At 35.8% G+C, this 22,276-nt stretch overlaps 1 protein-coding gene across 2 annotated transcripts in view; it reads left to right on the top strand.

The window, feature by feature from the left end:
- The window catches only part of LOC138691251 (CYFIP-related Rac1 interactor B), a 92,199-nt gene that overhangs the window by 55,305 nt on the left and 14,618 nt on the right, over nt 1-22,276 (top strand). The window contains exons 1-3 of one of the 2 annotated variants that reach the window (XM_069813084.1): nt 9,304-9,553; nt 9,694-9,816; nt 17,203-17,324. In XM_069813084.1, coding sequence (XP_069669185.1) covers nt 9,732-9,816; nt 17,203-17,324 — 207 coding nt within the window. In that variant the 5' untranslated portion in view covers nt 9,304-9,553; nt 9,694-9,731. Of the gene's footprint in view, nt 1-9,303; nt 9,554-9,693; nt 9,817-17,202; nt 17,325-22,276 lie in introns of those variants that run through there. The other variant, XM_069813076.1, reaches the window with a different exon arrangement.

Genomic DNA, 22,276 nt, shown 5'->3' with positions numbered 1-22,276 from the left:
GTGAGAGGGTGGGGGTTGTAGGTAGGAAGCGAGAGAAAAGCATTGTGAGCCACAATGTGCTCGTGAGTCGCATTTTCGCCGCGGCTGCTAGTACAACAGCTTAAGGCTGGTTCACAATAAACCGGGAACGGAAACTACAACGAGAACGGAAATAATGTTAAAATAAATGTATTTAATTACACAGGCCTTCGGATTTCACATAGAAGATTAACTCGCGTTATGATCAGAGATGTTAAAGCGAGTATTAATAACAGCGATGAAAGAAAAGTAAAATGTTAAAAGTCGTATAAAACAAATGAAGTTACATTTTAGAATTTAATTGAATGAATTCTTCTGAACCTATAAGAAAATAGTCCACACCTGTGGAGTGACGGTCAGCGCGTCTGGCCGCGAAATCAAGTGGCCCGGGTTCGAATCCCGGTTGGGGCAAGTTACCTGGTTGAGGTTTTTTCCGGGTTTTCACTCAACCCAATATGAGCAAATGCTGGGTAATTTTCGGTGCTGGACCCTGGAGTCATTTCACCGGCATTATCACCTTCATTTCATTCAGATGCTAAATAATCTAGATGTTGATACAGCGTCGTAAACTAACCCAATAAAATATTTGATAGTAGATGGTGGATGTATTTTTAGTCCCATAATTTTTTCTCATACAATTTTCTTGTCAAACATGCGTGGAAAAATCGTATTTATAAATAATTGATTTTCCATGTTAAATCAAATTTCAATTAGTAACTAAACCTAGTTTACATGTTCATAAATTAATTTTATACAACATATCGTATGTAGAAACTAACCTCGAGCTATTTCAGTTAAAACGACCTATAGTTAATTACTTTTATACAACTGGAGCTATGTAGGCCTCTAGTATACTGTGTTGCACAGTGTGTGTGTTTGTGTGCGTGCACATATACACAAAATACTTCGGCATTCATTTGACAATTCATTTTACAGACTGAAATCCCACATCCGCTTGACGAATGTCAGAGAGAATGATGGTTGTTGAAATGAAAATAAACTCTTGTTATAAACATTTGACATTCGACAAAAGATCTTCATTCGACTGAAGTAGCATGCTGTTCAAATGTTACATTTGATGGACTCTTCTTACTTGATAAAAATAAACGAAACAAATTGATACTGATGTCGCAATACGAAACAATGTTGTTCGTGCAGAGTTTATAGTCTGTTGTCGGGGCATATCCCCCACATTCCTCTCACCAGCTACAAACAGTGCCACCTCTGGCGCGCTCCGGGAGGTTTCTGCGATCCCCCGTAATGTAGCGAAGCGACTTGCAGGCTTGCGTGTCGTGTTATTGGAGTTTCTCATCTGTGACTGTACAAAGATCAGTTTAGAGAAAGGATTTTCATTACGAATATACTGCCACTGAAATTGCTAGAGTCTATTTTCCATGCTGGAGACCTAGCCTAATTATGGTTGTTATTTGAGAGCTTTCCAATTACCCCTTCTATCTTACCGCCAATGATCATAAGTCTTTTGGCGAAATTCCCTCTCTCATAAATATAATTTCTCTTTCCATGCTCAAATTTTCCTACAGTGAACAACACATTTTTACGTTCTGATCTAGGCCTACCCTAAACTCTGAAAATATCATAGGCAATATGACAAGATGTTTTCATTTTGTTGATACATTTAAGAGCGCGAAACGCAAGTGGATTTATGCAAAGAGAATGAAAACCTCGCGTGACGTTCGTAACAACATTAAATTCGTTAATTGTTGCGTCCTCATTCCACAGCCTACGAAAATCCAGCCATATCCAGAGGCAAACCTATGTATAACAGATGTATAACAGAGGCCTTCTAAGACACTAGTTTTTTCCTTTTTAAGTGATAGGAGATTCGTAGGATCCCTGTAATTTCCTTAAATGTTTAAAATGGAACCAAATCTACACATTAGGAATCAAAATAACCAATGCTCTAACATTAAATACCTTACTCTATGCCGATGATCAAGTCATAATTTCCAATTCAGAGGATAATTTACAAAGAGGATTATATACATTAAATAAAGTATTAAAAGATTTTGGGATGGAAATTTCAGCACAAAAATCAAAATTATGGCATTTTTAGGACAAGACTCAGTCAGAATAAGATAATACACAATAAACAATGCCTCGAACAAGTACAAAATTTCAATTATCTGGGGTGTTAAATATCTTATCAAAATGAAAAAGATGTGAACAAGAAAATTACCAAATTTACAAAAATTTTAGAAATAATAAACAATACATTAAAAGCTAAATTAGTACAAAAATCTACAAGAATAAAAATATATAATACACTAGCATTACCCTCCCTTTTATACGGTAGCGAGATTTGGACATTAAAGAAAAAATACATGAACAGAATCAAAGCACCGGAAATGAAATTTTTCAGGAGGACAGCAGGATATAGGCTACTCTCTTAGACCGAAAAAGCAATGAAGAAATTTTAAAACAATTAGAATTAGAGTCAGTAGAAGAAAAAATCAACAGATACAAATTAAATTGGCTAGATCATGTAAGAAGAATGGAAAATTCAAGAATCCCAAAAATTATGATGCAGCGTAAACCTGGAGGACATCGTCGACCAGGAAGACCTTTTAGAAGACTGCTAGATGGGGCTGAAACAGGTCTACAGAGGTATAATTCGTGAAGGATTATGATGATGATGATGATGATGATGATGATGATGATGATGATGATGTTTACCTTCTCTGTTGGCTGTCACTGTGATATTTAGATTTTTAAGGAATTGATTCTTATTTATAAGGATTGTGATTATGAGAGTGAAATAAATTTAATGTAGTTTACGTGTTGTGTTATTAATTATTATTTTTCCTTTATTTTCATCGAATATACTTTATACGATAAATATATTGGTATTTGTATTCATTCATTCAAAGTGTTCTGCTCAAAGACATGTCTTTCACTGCAAACCCAGCTTTCTCCAATCTTTCTTATTGTCTGCCTTTCTCTTTGTCTCTGCATATGATCCATATATCTTAATGTCGTCTATCATCCGATATCATCTGTATCGTCCACACCTGTGGAGTAACGGTCAGCGCGTCTGGCCGTGAAACCAGGTGGCCCGGGTTCGAATCCCGGTTGGGACAAGTTATCTGGTTGAGGTTTTTCCGGGGTTTTCCCTCAACCCAATACGAGCAAATGCTGGGTAACTTTCGGTGCTGGATCCTGGGCTCATTAGCATTATCATCTTCATTTCATTCAGACGCTAAATAACCTGAGATGTTGATACAGCGTCGTAAAATAACCCAATAAAATCATCTGTATCATAGCGAAGCTTTGTCCGCCCTGCTGTTTCTGTTTCTTACGACGTCATCTAAAAATAACAAACTAAAATTATGACGTTATAAATTTAAAACAAGTGCCGTGTTAATAAGTATGTTCATTTCCCTTCATTGTCTACACATTTCTTGGAAAGCGTCCTGTGTTACTGAACTCGATGAAGCTCTGACTGCTGTATTTTGTACTGTATATGGGAAACCTTTTCGTAATATGGAATGTCTCATGCAAAGTAAGGTTTAATTGGTGTGTCACAATTCCCACGTAGACTTGTCTCTCAGACTGCAGGAAGACCACTTGTCAGCTACACACGCTAAAAGGCATGATGCTGTTTTTATTTTTCACTGCACCAAGACTCAGAAAATAGATTTCATGACTTCTAAGGAAATACTCTTTCTCAATATCCCTGATTCCGTATAAATGCTTTGGGCATATTGTCTGAATATTAATTGTGTGTGTATGTGTATGTGTGTGTGTGTGTGTGTGTGTGTGTGTGTGTGTGTGTGTGGTTTAATATAACTTAATTTGGTTTAGTTCAGTGATTCATGTAAAGAGAGTCTCAGAATGTATGGCTATTAGATTAATTAAATAAGAATAACAATTTGTAGATGTATACAGGGTGTATTAAAATGGTGGGCAAAAGAAGGACCATTGTGCACTCCAAAACTTTTGTTTGCTGGAATTAAATGCTCGACACATGTTGATGGTGCTCTCCCAACATTTCAGTCTTCGTGCATGTAGACACCTTGATGCACTTTACCCTGGCCGGTGGATAGGGCTAGGTGGACTAATTGGTTGGCCCCCAAGGTCACCAGGTTTCAACCCGCTAGACTTTTACCTGTGGGGGCACTTGAAGGCGCTTGTATATTCGACTTCTTTGAGTGAGGTAGAAGCTCCTTCCAGATTGTGTTTTATAATATACAAATCAGTTTAATAATAATTTTATCGCTCCCCTTTCAGAAGTAAGGTGAACTATTTTAATTTCTCTCCGCATTTTTTTTTGTAGTAAGTGAATAAGTGAATAAAACAAAAATATTTTTACCTCGAGATATAATATAATGTAAGTATTTTTAACGACAGAGTATATTATTATTATTATTATTATTATTATTATTATTATTATTATTATTATTATTATTATTATTATTATTATTATTACTATTATACTTTCATGAATTATTCTCACACGGAAATAATGTTTAACGGAAACATGATTTCTTTAGGAAAAATATAAGTACATTAGGAACTAACTATTTCGGAAAGTTGGTTTCGAAAAAGTGATTAGGAAAAATGTACAATTAGGAAAAACAGACGTTAGAAATAATAATAATAATAATAATAATAATAATAATAATAATAATAATAATAATAATAATAATAATAATAATAATTCAAGTTTTGAACCATTTATGATCCGTTCCGGCTCCATTATTTAAAATTGCTGTATCCATTTGTAACTGGCCTTCCTTGAGATCTTCTCCTAATGGATTATACTGCAGCATTTTCAAGGGAAATCTGGTCTTGCAGACATGATCATACCAGTTCTGTCTCGGTACTCTTCTATTTTTTTTTTCAAAGAAAATATTTTCAGTTCTGTGCGGATATCTTCATTACATGTCTTATCGTCTACAACTGTGGAGTAACGGTTAGCGCGTCTGGTCGCGAAACCAGGTGGCCCGGGTTCGATTCTCGGTCGGGGCAAGTTATCTGGTTGAGGTTTTTTTCCGGGGTTTTCCCTCAACCCAATATGAGCAAATGCTGGGTAACTTTCGGTGCCGGACCCCGGACTCATTTCACCGGCATTATCACCTTCATCTCGTTCAGACACTAAATAACCTAAGATGTTGATAAAGCGTCGTAAAATAACCTACTAAGAAAAGTTTCTTATCTAACAGAGTGTATCCTACAACTTATTTCAACCACTTCTACACGTTTTAATATAATAGTTTCGGAAAAACGGAATCGGAAAAATATTCAGGAACGGAAGGCACAACGCTGAAGTAGGACTTCAGAGCTCCGAGTGACGTAACAGAGTTCTCTCTGAGCGTCTCCCATGGTGTCATTAACACTAGTGGTATTGTCTCATGTAGTTATATTAATAACCAAGATTGGCACAGCGCCTAGTCATATCTAAAGAGCGTGCAAATCTACGATTCTGCTCGTAGACTGCCAGGAACTGAACAGTCAATTACAGTGCAGCAGGCAAGACCTGTCCTGCAACCTTATCATGTGTCGTGGCTATATCACCAGTGGACATTGAGATGGAAGACAGGTTTTAGTCTGAGATGAACTTCCGTGTCTGTAGATTCGTATAATATTATCCATCATGAATCAAACCCTCTTTCTGATAGCCCATGCTTTTCCCTCTCGCACAGCTCACATGCCAGGTTTCGCCTCCTCATCTATACAAGGGCACAATTTAAGTACCATTGTTTGGCCTGTAAACTAACTACTATAAACTTGACCCATTCAGGAGAAGAAATTTGCCAGTATGTTTACTAGCTCAGTTTTTAACGAGTTATGCGTCTAGAAAGTGTGTGAGAACAAATTTTGTAAAATGGTAATGTGGATATAGGACAACATTACAAGAATTTTTCAATGAGGAATCCATGTTAGATTATGCGTCCTTTGGCGGCCATACCCCTCAAGCTTAGCAGTCTTAATTTGCATCTTATTAATATTTAAATAAAATATTGTATCGCTTTATATTAAACATCCCTTGCGTCACAATTTAATTTATTTTTTAACTGATATTTACTTATAAAGTCCCCTTGTATATGTGGGAACAAAACTTGGTAATTTCCTAGAAGACGGGCAAAATCCAACATGGCTGACGAAAACTACCAAAACCGTTCTGCCAACTATGAAGTCCAAATGTCACCAAACATCGCAAAATCAAAGATGAAAAATCAAATATATATTCGTATTTTTAAAGAAGAACAAGCCCTCCAAAAAATGAAAATATATTTAATTTTTCGCCTTTGATTTTTTTTTTTTTTGGCGTTTCGTGGCATTCGAACTTCATAGTTGGTAGTACTTTTCTGGTAGTTTTCGTCCGCACTTTATCCCCAAAAACACAAAACAAAACATAATAATTTATCACCTTATCAAATAAAATTCAATTCTCATTGACGTCTTCATCGACAACCACTTCACTTCCAATATAAATGACACAGGCTTTAAGGCAATCTAAACTTAAACCATGCAAGCAACAAAGAACTAAACCAACACTTTGTCGTACAGTCAACTGTGCATAAATAAACCACGTCTTTACACTAAATGAAATTCTCTTCGAACACTTATTACACCATAACATCTACAGAAAATTCAGTAAGTAATTTCTTTAAACCACAGAAAAACAGTTTTCTCCTCAACATTGAACACAATCCTTAATCACCAGCGAAAGAACTAAACCAAAATCGACACAAAATTTAATCAATAATTTCAGAACACGGATTCCTTCCTTTCCCTCTTACTTCAAAATTCCAACCTTGTGCACACAAAATAAATTATTGGCACTGAAAAGTGCCTTTTCGTAAGCATGAAGATGCTCATTCGACAAATGCAGACAAATCTACAATGTAACATCACTCACGTTAAACAACCAGGAACAACTGACGTCATTATCCATTCAAAATTAATGAAAATTCTAGAATAAATTGCAACTATAACCAATCAAATCGAAAGAAAATCATAAAATGACAAACTTTCAATAGCTTTAGCCATCAGACACAACATAACACCACTCACGTCAAACAACCAAGAACAACTGATAACGTCATTATCCATTCAAAATTAACTAAAATTCTAGAATAAATGACAACTATAACCAATCAAATTAAAAGAAAATCACGGCGACACCTAGTATAAAAAACCTAGTACTAACATGTAAAAGTCACTAAAAGATCACTAACATTTAACTCTGAAATAAAAAAGTTTGTAATACGTACTATATTCAACCAAGTGCCCGTCTTCTATGAAATTACCCAAAACTTATTGTAGGGTTTTGCTGTAAAATGGATAACTTGAAAATGTTCATTAAAAGTAATAAAAAATAAGAATAACAATGATAATTAAATATTTCACGTTATTTACTAATTCATTTTACAGCAAATTCAAACAGACTCCACGCTAAGTTAGCACCCTTAGTGAAAAGGGCCCAATTATTGTATTTCAGGCAGTACCAGGAAAGATTTTTTGCGATTTGTTACGAGTGGGCAAATCAAAGCAAAGTTTATTATTTATGGAACCTTTAAATGTTGATTTTCATAAATAAAAAAATAACATTGAAAATGTTTACTGTATATATCCACGGAGAGCCCATTGAAGTCAAAATCAGTATGCGGCGTTTGTGATATCTTCAAGTACGGATAACGCAGAGTGGCAGTGATGCAACATATATATAGTTTCCTTAACAATTTATGAAATAAAAGTTAAGAAGTTACTTACCAGTTTTGTGATAGGAAGAGCTAAAATTACCTCCTTCGTTTCCCATAGATTTTTGCACTTCTTAAAAAACTATCCCTCAACTGCTATTATTCTTGTTGAGAAATGGTGACAATTTCATGATTGATAATTAAGTTTCAGTTCTTCCAGGAGTGTTGGTTTGTCTTGTATGCATATTTTCATTTTTTTCCAGTGATAAAGTCCCAGGGGGTTAGGTTGGGAGACCGAGGTGGCCACAAATGACTTTATCTTGGTTGAACACACTCATTTTTGTCATCGAAATATTGGCTATATGAGTTGTAAAAGAGTTCTGTTGAAAAAGGCAAAATAACGTGATATGTTAATATATCTTAATCCTGGGATTTTAAATGAAGGAGTATTATGACTACTGGCAATATACTCTCAATTATTTGACATAATTATTCAGGAATCTGATTAGAATTTATAATAATATTGCCAACGACTTTGAAGCATCTTGCAAATGTAATAGTTACGACATTTTGTCAGAATTGATGCGATGCACCATTGTTTAAACCAGTGTTTCGCAACATTTTTAATGATGAGGTCTCCCTTTTCCTGATATTACTTCAGTGCAGTCTCTAGCCTAAGGTTTAGAATAGAAGTAAAATATAGTAATGTGAAATATGGTAGAAATATAAAAAGAAAACAATGTAATTATGGTTTTATTTAACGCAAAATAGTCTAATGTTTAAATTTTCATAGGTCAACTTCATTATTATTATTATTATTATTATTATTATTATTATTATTATTATTGCCCCCCTCCCTGATTCGGAACCTCAGGGGCCTCAGTCTACCGGTTGAGAATCACTGGTTTAAACCAGTTTTCTTGGTGTAATTTTGGATGAGATACATTATTACTATTTATTATTTATTACTTACAAATGGCCTTTAAGGACCTGAAGGTTCATTGCCACATTCACATAAATTATAAATTCTAACTTTCAGTTCTTTTTTGAGAGCAGATTGGATGACAGAGGCTTCTCAACCGAATAATACCAGGCATTTCCCATATTTATTCTCGTTTAATTTCCTTTCGAGTGTCATTTATATTTGGTCCTGTTGTTGGAAGGTATTTGAATCTTTCCACCTTTTCGAAGAATAAATTTCCATTTTTTTATTATCATTTCGTACTAAATTCTGGTCACGAGACATACTCATATACTTTGTTTTTTCTGGATTTACTTCCAGACCTATTCCATTAGTTGCTTCAAGTAAAGTCCCATGTTTTCCCTAATCGTTTGTGGATTTTCTTCTAATATTCACGTCATCCGCATAAAAAAGCAGATGATGTAACTCGTTCAATTCCGAGCCCTCTTTGTTTTCCTGGACTTTCCTAATGGCAAATTGTAGAGCAAAGTTAAAGAGTAAAAGTGATAGTGCATCTCCTTGCTTTAGCCCGCAGTGAATTGGAAGAACATCAGACAGAACCTGGCCTACAGTATATGGATTCTGTAATACATGAGTTCAAAACATCCCGCTTCTGTAGGTGTAGATGGCAGCAGTAAATTCACCTGAAACAAAAGAGTTACACAAAGCGTAATCCAAGAAACAGCAGACGAAATCTAGTATCAGTGATGTTCTGAGCTCTGGGTGGAAAACAAACATTCATGAATGTAAACTTTGTGTTATAGTGGAATATTCAAAACTGAAGTTAGTAGTGGAAACTTAGATATGTCCTAAATAGGGATATAAGTTTTTTAACTAGGCAGAAAGCATGGATTTGACAGACTAAGGAGCAACGGTGGGCGTGTTATCTTATCAGTCGCGATATAAACTTGTAAGTGTGATGTCTGGAAATTAAGCTATTTGAGGGTAGCATAACTTCTGCACCTTCCAGATAAGGGAGCGGTTTTTATGCTGTTATGTTTCGCATTGGAATGTGATAGACTGTATTAATACGTGACGATTTCTTTTCAGCTCTGAGAATGATGAAGCTGTAGGTCCGTCAGCCGATCATGGGCAAATTATTGAGCCTGCTGGCTCGAGATGACTCCAATTGCTGCTCTCCTCAGAAGTACGACGTCTTCCTGGATTTCGAGAGTAAGTAAATAACATTTATTCCAATTATGCATACCAGGGGGCATTGTTTTCATTAGAAATCTCACACCTAACCTCAGTGGTGCTGCTGATTGCCAAGTTTTGTATTTTGTTTTCATCCACTAAATTTGTACAATATTGATCGCATATCAAAATACTGAGTAAAGTAATGGAATCCATCATGTTCTTCTTTGTTATCTGTCTTTCATTCTTCGTGGAATTTAAGTAATTTATTTACCTATAGGCCATACTGGAAAGTAGGCATGGCAGGTGTTTGCAAAGGAAATAATGAAAAGGTTGTATTAAACAGCCATTCTTAGTAACGGATGTAACATACATAGTTTTAGAAGTTAATTTTAAAACATGAAAATATATTTTTTTTTGTAAGTTCCATTCTCACCTCCCTCGGCCTCATCTCGCCAAATATCATCTCACTATCCCCAATCTCATCGACGCTAAATAACCTAGTAGTTGATACAGCGTCATTAAATAACCAACTAAAATTAAAAAAATTCTCACCTCGTCACCTTGCAGTTTTTCTTACACTAGTGTGAATTTTCATCATTATTACTTTCAAGACTTTCATTTTATCGTCATTTTTTTGCGCTGTAACAATGTGCCAAAAATGACACTCACCCCAAAATTTGTTATATTAGCTTAAGAATATATTAATCCTTTTGGACAATTTTATTGTACCTACCTTAAAAATTATTTACCGGTACTTAAAGTATAGAGATGCCAACTTTCTGTTAGCTGATTCCTGGACATACTTCAAATTTTACATTTGAATTTAAATGGAAATACTGACACAAAATAACCACAGAAGTGTATATACTGATCATCAATCATAATATTTAACAGTCACCACAACACAGAACAATGGAAATCTGAAACACTAGATAGACGGTGCTAACTTTCTAATGAAAAATCGGGAAAATTTCAGTATTTCCTCACTGAAAATTATATCTTAAAACACTAAAAGAGAGCAGATTTGTCTCCATTTGTCAAATGTGCATCATCATGCTTACGAAAAGGCAATAATTTATTTTGTGTGCACAAGGATGGAATTTTGAAGTAAGATGGAAAGGAAGGAGTCCGTTTTCTGAAATTTGTCCCAGAAATCTTCATTAATTCCTCTTAAACCTGTATTTATTTTCAAGTTTTGCTGCAGAAATGATACTGGGATTGTCCTTAGAAAACTGAACAGTTTCAGAACATGATACTCCAAAATTAACTTTTACTTGCAACTGTGTCTTGATCAGATTTCCAGACAGTTTGTTTCGTTATCTGTTTAGATGTGACGGAGTAAACTGAAAATTATTTCACAGAAGGCATTAGATACTGGAACTGGCATTACAGATATTACAAATTTCAGTAATTACAGCATATCCACAGACTGTTCATCAGAAGCATTATATTCATACACATTTCTTAAGATAGACCATCATATCATCCAACTGAATATCCAGCTCGTTCAGACAGCACGAAAATCTCAATTCCTGGACATTCAACGTCAAGGGCAGGACCAAAAGTCCTTTTCCTGGACTGTCCAGGTCAAACTTGGACGGTTGGCAAACCTGCTAAAGGATGACATTAACAATCTGTGTTCATGAGTTCCATGGGTGTTTATTTTAAATTTCAAATGATGTTATTTTCTGTAACGGATGTGACATTAATTTGTAACGGTTGTGACAAATAACATGTGAAACATATTTTACTTTATTTTAAACGGAAAATTAAGGCATCACAAAGATTCTACGAACACATCTTTTCTTTTTTCGCAGCATGGTAAATAATTTTGAGTGTGAGGTGTATGTTACAGAAGAATGGCTGTAAAATGTTTTGATTAATTTTGGTAATTCTCCCAAACTAGACCAAAGGAGGTATAATTTTTCTTTAATAATTGCATACCGGTACTATGTTCAGGCCTAGTATACCTAGAGTACTAAACATGTGTTTTAACTTTCTGGCATCCAATACATGGCACAGCATAACCTAAACTATTCTTCTGTTGCACATAGTAATGAATGGCTTTATTGTCACTATAATGACACGTGCTGATGAGACATGTAATTTAAATACTTAGACCCTAAGTTTGCCCAAGAGGTCCAGGCGAAAATTTCTGGACAGTGGGTGCTTGGGGACCTGTACCTCACCAACAAGACAGCATTTTTAGTGTCAGTAAAGATAGACTAGATTGTCCACACCTGTGGAGTAACGATTAGCACGTCTAGCCGCGAAACCAGTTGGCATGGGTTCGATTCCCGGTCGGGGCAAGTTACCTGGTTGAGGTTTTTTCCGGGGTTTTCCCTCAACCTAATATGAGCAAATGCTGGGTAACTTTCGGTGTTGGACCCCGGACTCATTTCATCGGCATTATCACCTTCATCTCATTCAGACGCTAAAGAACCTAAGATGTTGATAAAGCATCGTAAAATAACCTACTAACTTACTAGACTAGATTATTGTCGAAGAGATGATACTTCGATATAATTAACAAACATGTTTTGTGTCAGGAGTGAACAGATCACGATTTAAATTGATGTCTGATGTGGATAATATAGCGGTGATACAGCCATTCATTGCTACATACAACAGGTGAATAGTTACCATATAGATTAGTCTGTGGCAAGTATCGGGTGCCAGAAAGTAAAACCACATGCTAGTATGGTACTCTACACTATTTGTAGTAAACAATACACAGTGTGATTGAGAAGTCTCTCCGCAGTGTTTCTGTAGCCTGTGGCAGGAAGAGAATCCACTAGGCAGAGAATTGAAGTGGCAGCACTGGCTGCTAAACATATGATGGACTGGGGATGTGAGGTTGTCAAATCGAAATTAATGGAGAAGTGCCAACTTTCTACAGCACTAATGGAGCTGCGGAGGGACTTTTCGATCGCACTGTATAATGTTAAAGAAAAATAGTGCCTCCTTTGGTCCACTTCTTCTGTAGAATTACCTTATTTTATTTTAGTATTTCTGGCCGATATATGTTTACCACTTTATTTTTCCTTCCCTTTGTTAGACATGTTCACTTTCACAAATCATTGTCACATGCCATTGTAAGACAAATAGTAATATGCGTTACAAGAGCGATATGTTGAAGTTTTCATGTTCGAGGAAAAGTTTGAAAAAGCGAAACATTGTTGAGCTTTCTTAATTTCCGAGAATTGAAAGAAAATATACCGCTCGTGTATCGTACATTATTTTGTGCGAAGATCGTTTATTACATACCTGAAAAAGGAATTTCTAATTAGTTGCAATGAAATCTCCATCTTGGTTTCTGTTCAATGACGGCAAATTTGTAAAACAAAAATATCTATCTTCAACATTGTTGCTTTAAAATGTTTTCTGTGTTTACTATACTCCAGCAGGCCGTGATATAGTCTGTTTTTTTTCCCCCAGTCTATAAATGCGAACTTAAAACAAACGGTAAGATTATGTAATGATTTTTGCAAATATTTAAAAACAATAATTAACAGTGCAATTTAAGTGAAATTGCAGTGGTAAGTTTCCAATTTATAATTATTACTATATTGAACATCTCTAAAAATAATATGTTAAAAGCCTAAAGCAGTAAAATCAATATGTCACTTAAGCGGTAAGAAGAGGGAAATTGTTATGTGTGTTAGGTCGGGAATACTGAATGTGGAATTTTAGACTTTCCGCGGATAGGTTTTGTGCGGAAACCAAGCAAATACGCACGATCTCGCACAAAATTCGTTGTCAGATTGTTAAATTCATTGTCATAATAATAGGTATAATTTACATTATTTTGCTATGAGCTATTGATTTTATTAACAAGAAAAATAGTCGGCCTGGGTGGCGCAGTCGGTAGAGGCTGGCCTTCTGTGCTCGAGATTGCGGGTTCGATCCCGGCCCAGGTCGATGCCATTTAAGTGTGCTTAAATGTGACAGGTTCATGTTAATAGATTTACTGGCATGTAAAAGAACTCCTACGGAATAAAATTCTGGCACATTAGCAATGCTGATATAACTTCGGCAGTTGCGAGCATCATTAAATAAAACATAATTGAAGAAAAAGAAAACAAAAATATAGTCTTTGGGACCATCGAGTTTGATTATGTAGGGATATCTAAAAGGTATTTAAAATGCGGCCACAGAATGTGGAGATAAAAATGCAGCCATTCATGAAGAGATAGTAAGGAAACGTTATGTTGATCTTTAATTTATCAAAGCATATGTTGAAAACTATGTCATACACCGCTGTGAAGTAATGGTTAGCATGCCTGACCGTGAAACGAGCGAGCCCGGGTTCAGATCTCAGTTGGGACAAGTTACCTGGATGAGGTTTTTTCCGCGGTTTCTCCTTAACTCATTAAAAGCAAATGCTGGATAACTTTCGGCACTGGACCCTGGACTCATTTCACTGTTATTATCACCTTCATCTCATTCAGATGCCAGATAACCACAGCAGTTGATAAAGCGTCGTAAAATAACCAATTATAAAAATGAAACTGGTTTCAGTACTCACTATAGTTTCCCAAGTTCATCACAATGCTGGATGGGCATTGGTCCCATATATTGGCCGACATTTCAAGAAAAGTTTCCTCCCTCATGAGGACTCAAAACCAGCACAAGTCAAAGCATGATGAATTAGACCACGCAGCTATCGAGCAAGGAACTTAGAAGATATTATCTTAAAAAAAAAGGTATTTTATGTAATTTCAGCCAGCAAATGTGGAAATTGATAAGTAAATATTCTTAAATATAATTTAAACTGTTCTTTTATAATCGCCTGCTTGCCCATCAAATCTTGTATAGTTAATGATATCCACTTAAATCAAGTGATTTATAAATTAAGTTACATACATTTCTTTTTTGGCATTATGTTGTTGTTGTTTTCTAATGCCAGGCGTTTGACAATAAAGTCATTTGACCTCTTGCACTCCAATATTTTTCAAAGATATTATCATGGCCAGCCACTGAAGCACAGATTTTTTTTTGGCATTATAAAGGAAGTGCTTGTAGAAAAATTCTCGATTTCCAAAAGTAGCAATGTCATACAAGTCGAGAGGAGGCAGAAAAGTCTAAAAGGTCACTCAAAAGATGAACGAACCAATAAAAATCAGAACACGAACTATATTTTAATCTGGAAAGTCAAAAGAAGAAGAAGAAAAATATTTTTGTGTGCATTCAGATATCTGAAGTTTATTTTTAATTTATTGTTGTTGTTTTCTAATGCCAGGCGTTTGACAATAAAGTCATTTGACCTCTTGCACTCCAATATTTTCCAAAGATATTATCATGGTCAGCCACTGAAGCACAGATTTTGAGGTGTTGCGAATCCATTTCTTGGTTTGAGTTGCACAATGGACAGTTAGGGGACTGATATATTCCAATTCTATGCAGGTGTTTGGCCAAACAATCATGGCCTGTTGCCAATCTAAATGCAGCTACAGACGATTTTCGTGGTAAATCGGGAATTAACTGTGGATTATGATGCAGAGAGTTCCATTTTTTCCCTTGAGATTGTGTTATCAAATTTTGTTTGTTGAAGTCTGAGTATTTGTTGTTGTTTAGTCAACTGTCCGAAGACAAGTCTGAACCTCACAAGTGATTACCAACAAGGCGCCACTTCTGAGGCAACTAGGCCAGGAGATAATGGGGTAGGATGGCCAGCTCCTTTTCCCCCTCCATTGCATACATCGCCGACTAGCTATATATTACACTAATCAGACTTCAGATGTATACAAACAATTTTATTGTTCTTCCTCTGACACACATCGTCAAGTGTGATGTACTGCCATGTGGTCCATTTCGCTCCATTCTCTGTGTATTGTGTCTCGATGTTTCCATACGTATTGGCTGTATAGGTTATGTATACAGGGTGGATGGTAACTTCTGCACAAAAATGAAACTTGTAATAGATCATGAGGAGAGATTTGAAAAACCTAAATAAGTTTTTTTTCTCAACATTCACCATTTTGGAGGAAACCATTATGTTTCTATGAAGCATTTGACATCACAGTTATTGCAATAACTCTACTAAATGTGGGCTATACTCCTTACCTTCCCCTCCCCCTCTGCTGTACTCAGTTGGTGATGTGCGGCAGAGTGTTGTGTTTTAAGATTCATTTTTAACGATTTTCGCAATTATTCAATTTAAATTCATGCTTAAACGGTTTGATATGCAAAAAAAGATTCAAGACATAAACTGTTCAGATTATTTTTACCTATCTGCGTGTATAGCAATTAGCCATTTCTGTTGGGCCATTACCGCAATGGAGCACTGCAAACATTGGGCAAAGACTATTCTTTCCTGCATAATGGTGCTTTATCGAAGGAAAATTGTAATAAAAGTTTTGTTACATTTAACATGTAGAATCACCTCTTAAATTTTGGTGCGTCAGTTTCCTTCCACCCTGTATACATGAATATCAAGTAAAAGACAACGTTAAAAAAATAACATATTGTATTTTATTACTGTAATTGAGGACCGTTTTTGCAGAACTTGCTAACTGTAAAAACTAAATTTTATAGGAAAAACAAAAAAACTGAAATAACTGCAAGTTTTGCTATAGCTCTCTCATAGCAGAAAGCAAGTTTTGAAAAAAACGATCACACTTTGACACACTACTGTGAAGGAAATAATAAGATTTTCCTAAGAAGCCTTTAGCATCATGTAGAGGCCTGTCTTATGTTAACTAATCCACCAAAATCTCAATTTTGAAAATTTTGCAGTTAGCAAGTTTTGCAAAAACGGTCCTCAGTTGGAGTATAGACATTTACACAATCAATGAGAGTTCCTTAAATCCTCTGTCAGTCTCTTTTATTTATTAACACAGTCATCTTGGTGATTATTTTTAAAGCAGCATTACTTACTTACTTACTTACTTACTTACAAATGGCTTTTAAGGAACCCGAAGGTTCATTGCCACCCTCACATAAGCCCGCCATCGGTCCCTATCCTGTGCAAGATTAATCCAGTCTTTATCATCATATCCCACCTCCCTCAAATCCATTTTAATATTATCCTCCCATCTACGTCTCGGCCTCCCTAAAGATCTTTTTCCCTCCAGTCTCCCAACTAACACTGTATATGCATTTCTGGATTCGCTCATATATGCTACATGCCCTGCCCATCTCAAACGTCTGGATTTAATGTTCCTAATTATGTCAGGTGAAGAATACAATGCATGCAGTTCTGCGTTGTGTAACTTTCTCCATTCTCCTGTAACTTCATCCCGCTTAGCTCCAAATATTTTCCTAAGCACCTTATTCTCAAACACCCTTAACCTATGTTCCTCTCTCAGAGTGAGAGTCCAAATTTCACAACCATACAGAAGAACCGGTAATTTAAAGCAGCATTGTGAATCCTTATTCTTTGACAGGAAAGTGCATTAATTAACAGAGTATTGTTTCCAGATGCCCAGCCAACAGAAGGAGAGCAGGAGACATTTGAAGAGGTTCAGCGTGTGCTGAGGAATTCAGAACCCATACTGGAAGAGATTCAGTGCTACAAAGGAGCAGGGAAAGAAATCAGAGAAGTAAGTACAGTCAGCATGCTGTGGTGGTGTTTTACTCGCAGCTGCATGTTGCAACACTTTTATGAATACAGTATTCATGAGAGTGAAGTTTTCTATTAGTGATGATTTATAGAAGGAAGAATATGATTCTGATTGTGATCCTGATAGCATTGGCAATTACAACAGTAATGGCATTAATTAAATGACAAGATTTTAGTGGCCATGGTAAAAATAATGATTCACTGTAGAAATTTATATTGATATATATGCGAATGCTCAGCGCCATTGGATATTCCATTCCGTGCACCCTAAGTTTAGGAGAGATAATTAAAAAAAAAGTAGTTGTAATTTGTGTTTTATTTACAAAAAATTAATCCTACATAATAATGTACTCCAAAACTAAGTAAAATATCAATTTGTCATAATCTTCACATGCTGTTGTGACTCTACCTACAATAGCAAAATAAATAAATATATAAATAAATAAATAAATAAATAAATAAATAAATAAGTAAGTAAATAAGTAAATAAGTAAGTAAATAAGTAAATAAATAAGTAAGTAAATAAGTAAGTAAGTAAATAAGTAAATAAATAAATAAATAAATAAATAAATAAATCAGTCAATCAATAATCAATCTTCTTAATGTATCCAGCTGTTTGCTGGCAACATAAAGTCCACTGTAGTCTATTCAGTTGTTGTTTTTCACGAGAAATGAGGGGTATTTTGATCGGTGTTCATTATAGATGCCTGTTGCTAGTAGCCAGAGGTAGGGTGTAGTCAATATATACTGTAGGGCTGTGTCTTCTGCAACTGGTACTGATGATTTTAATTTACTTCTTTTGTGGTTTATGGACGGACAGTATAGAAGAATGTGTTCCAGACCTTCATCATGATTATTACACCACAGACAAGTAGGATTATCAGAAATGTGAAATCGGTGTAAGTACAATTGAGTGACAATTTGACTTGTTCTGGCTCTTGTTAAAAATGTTTGAACATGTCTGGGCAAGTTTTTGTACATTTCCAGGCCATTTGGTTTCTTTTGTACAGATTGTAAAATTTTTCCTTTGTCGGAAGAGAGCCATTTTTTGATCCATAGGTTTGTAAAATGAGACTTTACTGAAGCAAAAGCACTGGATAGAGATATCACTTGAAGAGGTCGTGGTTGCAAATATGTTGCCTGTTTGCAATATTATCGACTTTCTCGTTTCCAGGTATACCACAAGGACCAGGTATCCATTGAAATGTTATTTCCTTTTGGAGTTCTTTTAGTTTACTTAGTTGTTTCTGAATTTGAATAATTCTATAAGTAAATAAAAATAAATAAATGAAAAAAAAGAGTTACAACTTAATGTTAATATGTGCAACAAAATATCAGTCAATAATATATGCTCCCTTACCTCTATTCATCATCACTTTCATGGTCGTCACTAGTGAAAGAATCAGTGGTTGGGGGGAGGGGGGTGGGTGTGTGTGTGTACGTGCGTGCGTGCGTGTGCGTTTTTTTCGTAGCTTGCATTTTCTTCACTTGCTTGTAAGCCTTTCTCCCCCCACCATATTTTTTCACCACTTTTCGTTATCCCCATCATCTCAATTAACTTTTGACTTATAGTCCCGTCGCTCTAATTTCCAGCAGCCAATCGCGTTGCAGGTCGGCTACATTTAAACGTGTGCATCTTGTGATTCGCTTATGAAGACGTTATTCATTTCTTAAGGCTCGATAAATACTTAATATAATCGCCCGCCATTTTGGCTCTTTCGTTGGCGTTCGCAGAAAGCACACAAAGACGTTATTTGCAGCTCAATTATTTGCTGAATTACAGTGCGTTTGATTTATTATCATAGGAGCTACGACATGATAATGTTTAACGGTGTGGCAAATAGATCCCTTGTCTGGTAGCTCGGCAACGAAAGAACAAAAATGGCGAATGATACTACCTACCTAGACTTTGTAGAGCCTTCACTTCCTAAGACGTAAGCAAAGAGGCGGAGTCACGCTGGAAATAACAGCGTCGCGACTATAATTCCTCGCATTTTCTAACCATCATGCTTCTAAAATTTTCCATATCCCCAATAGTCACTGGATTTGAGTCTTCTAAATTTCTGTTTACAATCCCACCCTTACTACTCTCACTTCCTCCCCTATTTTCACTTCCCAACTCCTGGATAATCTTTTTTCGACCACTTGTCTTCTTCCCTGTTCCCATGCTCCTTGTGCTGCTCATCCTCACATTCAAGTGCTTTCTTATCATTCCTCTTACTCTGCAGTTTAATGCTACTTCCCTCTTCATGTCGAGTCATCATGTTTATACTTCCTCGTTCGTCATCATGTGGGTTCTTAACCTCATTACTATCTTCTGTTGCCGTGTGGTGACCTTCGACTATCTGATGTTCCGTTCTTGCAGCTGGGATGATTTTAGAAATTTGTATACTGTAAAACTTCTCTATATTAAACACCTATAGATATGTAAAAAATGTCTGCTGTTAAGAACTGTCCACTAAAATGTAATGTTCAGCATTGTTGGCCGTGTTTTTTCTAACCTGAAGACATCTGATGCCCCGACCAGGCATTTGCCTTTATTACTGGAAATATATAATATAAAAGATGGAGGAAACCACGAAAAAACCTCATATCAGGTTGGGGTTTGTACCCGGAACCTCCTGAATACAAGTCTTAAATGCAAGCGTCCTAACCACCATCCTCGATAATGGTGTATATTATTAAATCAAAATTCTTTTAATTTTTTTTAAATTATTTTTATTGGGTTATTTTACGACGCTGTATCAACATCTAGGTTATGTAGCGTCTGAATGAAATGAAGGTGATAATGCCAGTGAAATGAGTCCGGGATCCAACACCGAAAGTTACTCAGCATTTGCTCGTATTGGATTGAGGGAAAACCCCGGAAAAAACCTCAACCAGATAACTTGCCCCGACAGGGATTCGAACCTGGGCCACCTAGTTTCGCGGCCAGATGCGCTGACCGTTACTCCACAGGTGTGGACTCCTTTAATTCATTTTCTGTAATACCTGGTCCTTCAGTTTGCAGGTTGTGCAGTAAGATGATTCCCTCCCACATAAAAAGATATCTAACTCAGCAGTTTTACAAACAAAATTATATATTTATTAGTAATTTATTAAAATATTTTTTTTCTTTAGATGTGATATGAAACGTTGCTGCAGTAGCAAGAGAGATGTTTACAGACACCTATTAGAGCCAATATTACTTACTTTTAATGGAAGAAAAGTAAAAAAGTGAATACATTTTTTGCTATTTAAGTTTAATTTTAGAGAAAGGAGGAACATCAAATGTGGAAATTGCAAAAAGAATTAGTAATATAGTCCACATCTGTGGAATAATGGTTAGCAAGTCTGGCCGCGAAACCAGGTGGTCCGGGTGCGAAACCAGGTGGTCTGGGTTCGATTCCCGGTCGGGGCAAGTTACCTGGTTGAGGTTTTTTCCGGGGTTTTCCCCTCAACCCAATATGAGCAAATGCTGGGTAACTTTCGGTGCTGGACCCCAGATTCCTTTCACTGGCATTATTACTTTCATCTCATTCAGACGCTAAATAACCTAAGATGTTGATAAAGCGTCATAAAAAACCTAGGCCTACTAAAAAATTATTAATGGAAGGAAAGTGATTATCGCATTTAAGTGGGTTTAAATGCGACAGGCTCATTTCAGTAGATTTACTAGCAAGTAAAAGAACTCCTGCGGGACAAAATTCAGGCACACTGGCATAACCTCTGCAGTTGCGAGCATCGTTAAATAAACCATAATTTAAATTTTTTTAAGGAAAGTGATTGGTATGTTGAACTCGATTCTGCGGAGTAGGAATATTATAAATGAAACCAAATGGATGATATTAAATTCAATTGTACATAGCATTGTATTATACGGCACAGAAACCTGGACAATGAATGCTCAACATAACAAGCAACTAAGGGCAATTGAAATGGATTTTTTAAGAAGAGCTTCCAGAAAATCAAGAATAGAAAGAACACGAAATACAGAGAGTCGACTAACAATGGAGGTGGAAGAAGATATATCTACAATAATGGAAAAAAGATTACGGGGTATGAACATGTACAATGAATGGGAGTAGAGAGGATTCCTAAATGAATATACAACTGGGATGTAGAAGAAAGAAGACCAATGACTACTTGAAGATACAACGTTAAATATTCTCTACAATTTTTTTTTTCTTTCAGAAGAAGATGCAGAAAATAGGAATGTTTGGAGAGAGAATTTAAAGTAGCAAATTGGTTTGGTTGAAGAGAAACCTTTGTATTAAGGAAAAATCTCTGTTAATAAAAAAAAAAAAATACTTACTTTAGCTGCTTCTATTCAAGCAGGCAATAATCTAAATATTTTAATAATAATAATAATAATAATAATAATAATAATAATAATAATAATGTGCACAAATGCTCATAGCATAGCATGTGTGTTTATTCTTAGTCTATATTATAGTCCATGCAGCTATTCTATCGATAGTCTCTAAACACACACCTTCATCTCAAACAGCAGAAATAACTAAAATGCTCTCTCAATTAATATCACTCAATAAAAGAATTGTATTCCAATGGATGCCATCCCATTGTGGAATCCTGGGAAACGAGAATGCGAATGCTTTAGCAAAGAAGGGCAGCACTGCTACTTACAGACCTGTTACTAAATCTACATATTACTCTGTGAAGAGATTTATTAAATCTACATACTTAGACTTCAACAAACAAAATTTGATAACACAATCGCAAGGGAAAAAATGGAACTCTCTGCATCAAAATCCACAGTTAATTTCCGATTTACCACGAAAATCGTCTGTAGCTGCATTTAGATTGGCAACAGGCCATGATTGTTTGGCGAAACACCTGCATAGAATTGGAATATATCAGTCCCTTAACTGCCCATTGTGCAACTCAAATCAAGAAATAGATTCGGAACACCTCAAAATCTGTGCTTCAGTG

This window comes from Periplaneta americana, chromosome 2 (genome assembly GCF_040183065.1).
Source record: "Periplaneta americana isolate PAMFEO1 chromosome 2, P.americana_PAMFEO1_priV1, whole genome shotgun sequence".
Classification (NCBI taxonomy): domain Eukaryota; kingdom Metazoa; phylum Arthropoda; class Insecta; order Blattodea; family Blattidae; genus Periplaneta; species Periplaneta americana.
This window is presented reverse-complemented; position numbering and strand designations above follow the sequence as displayed.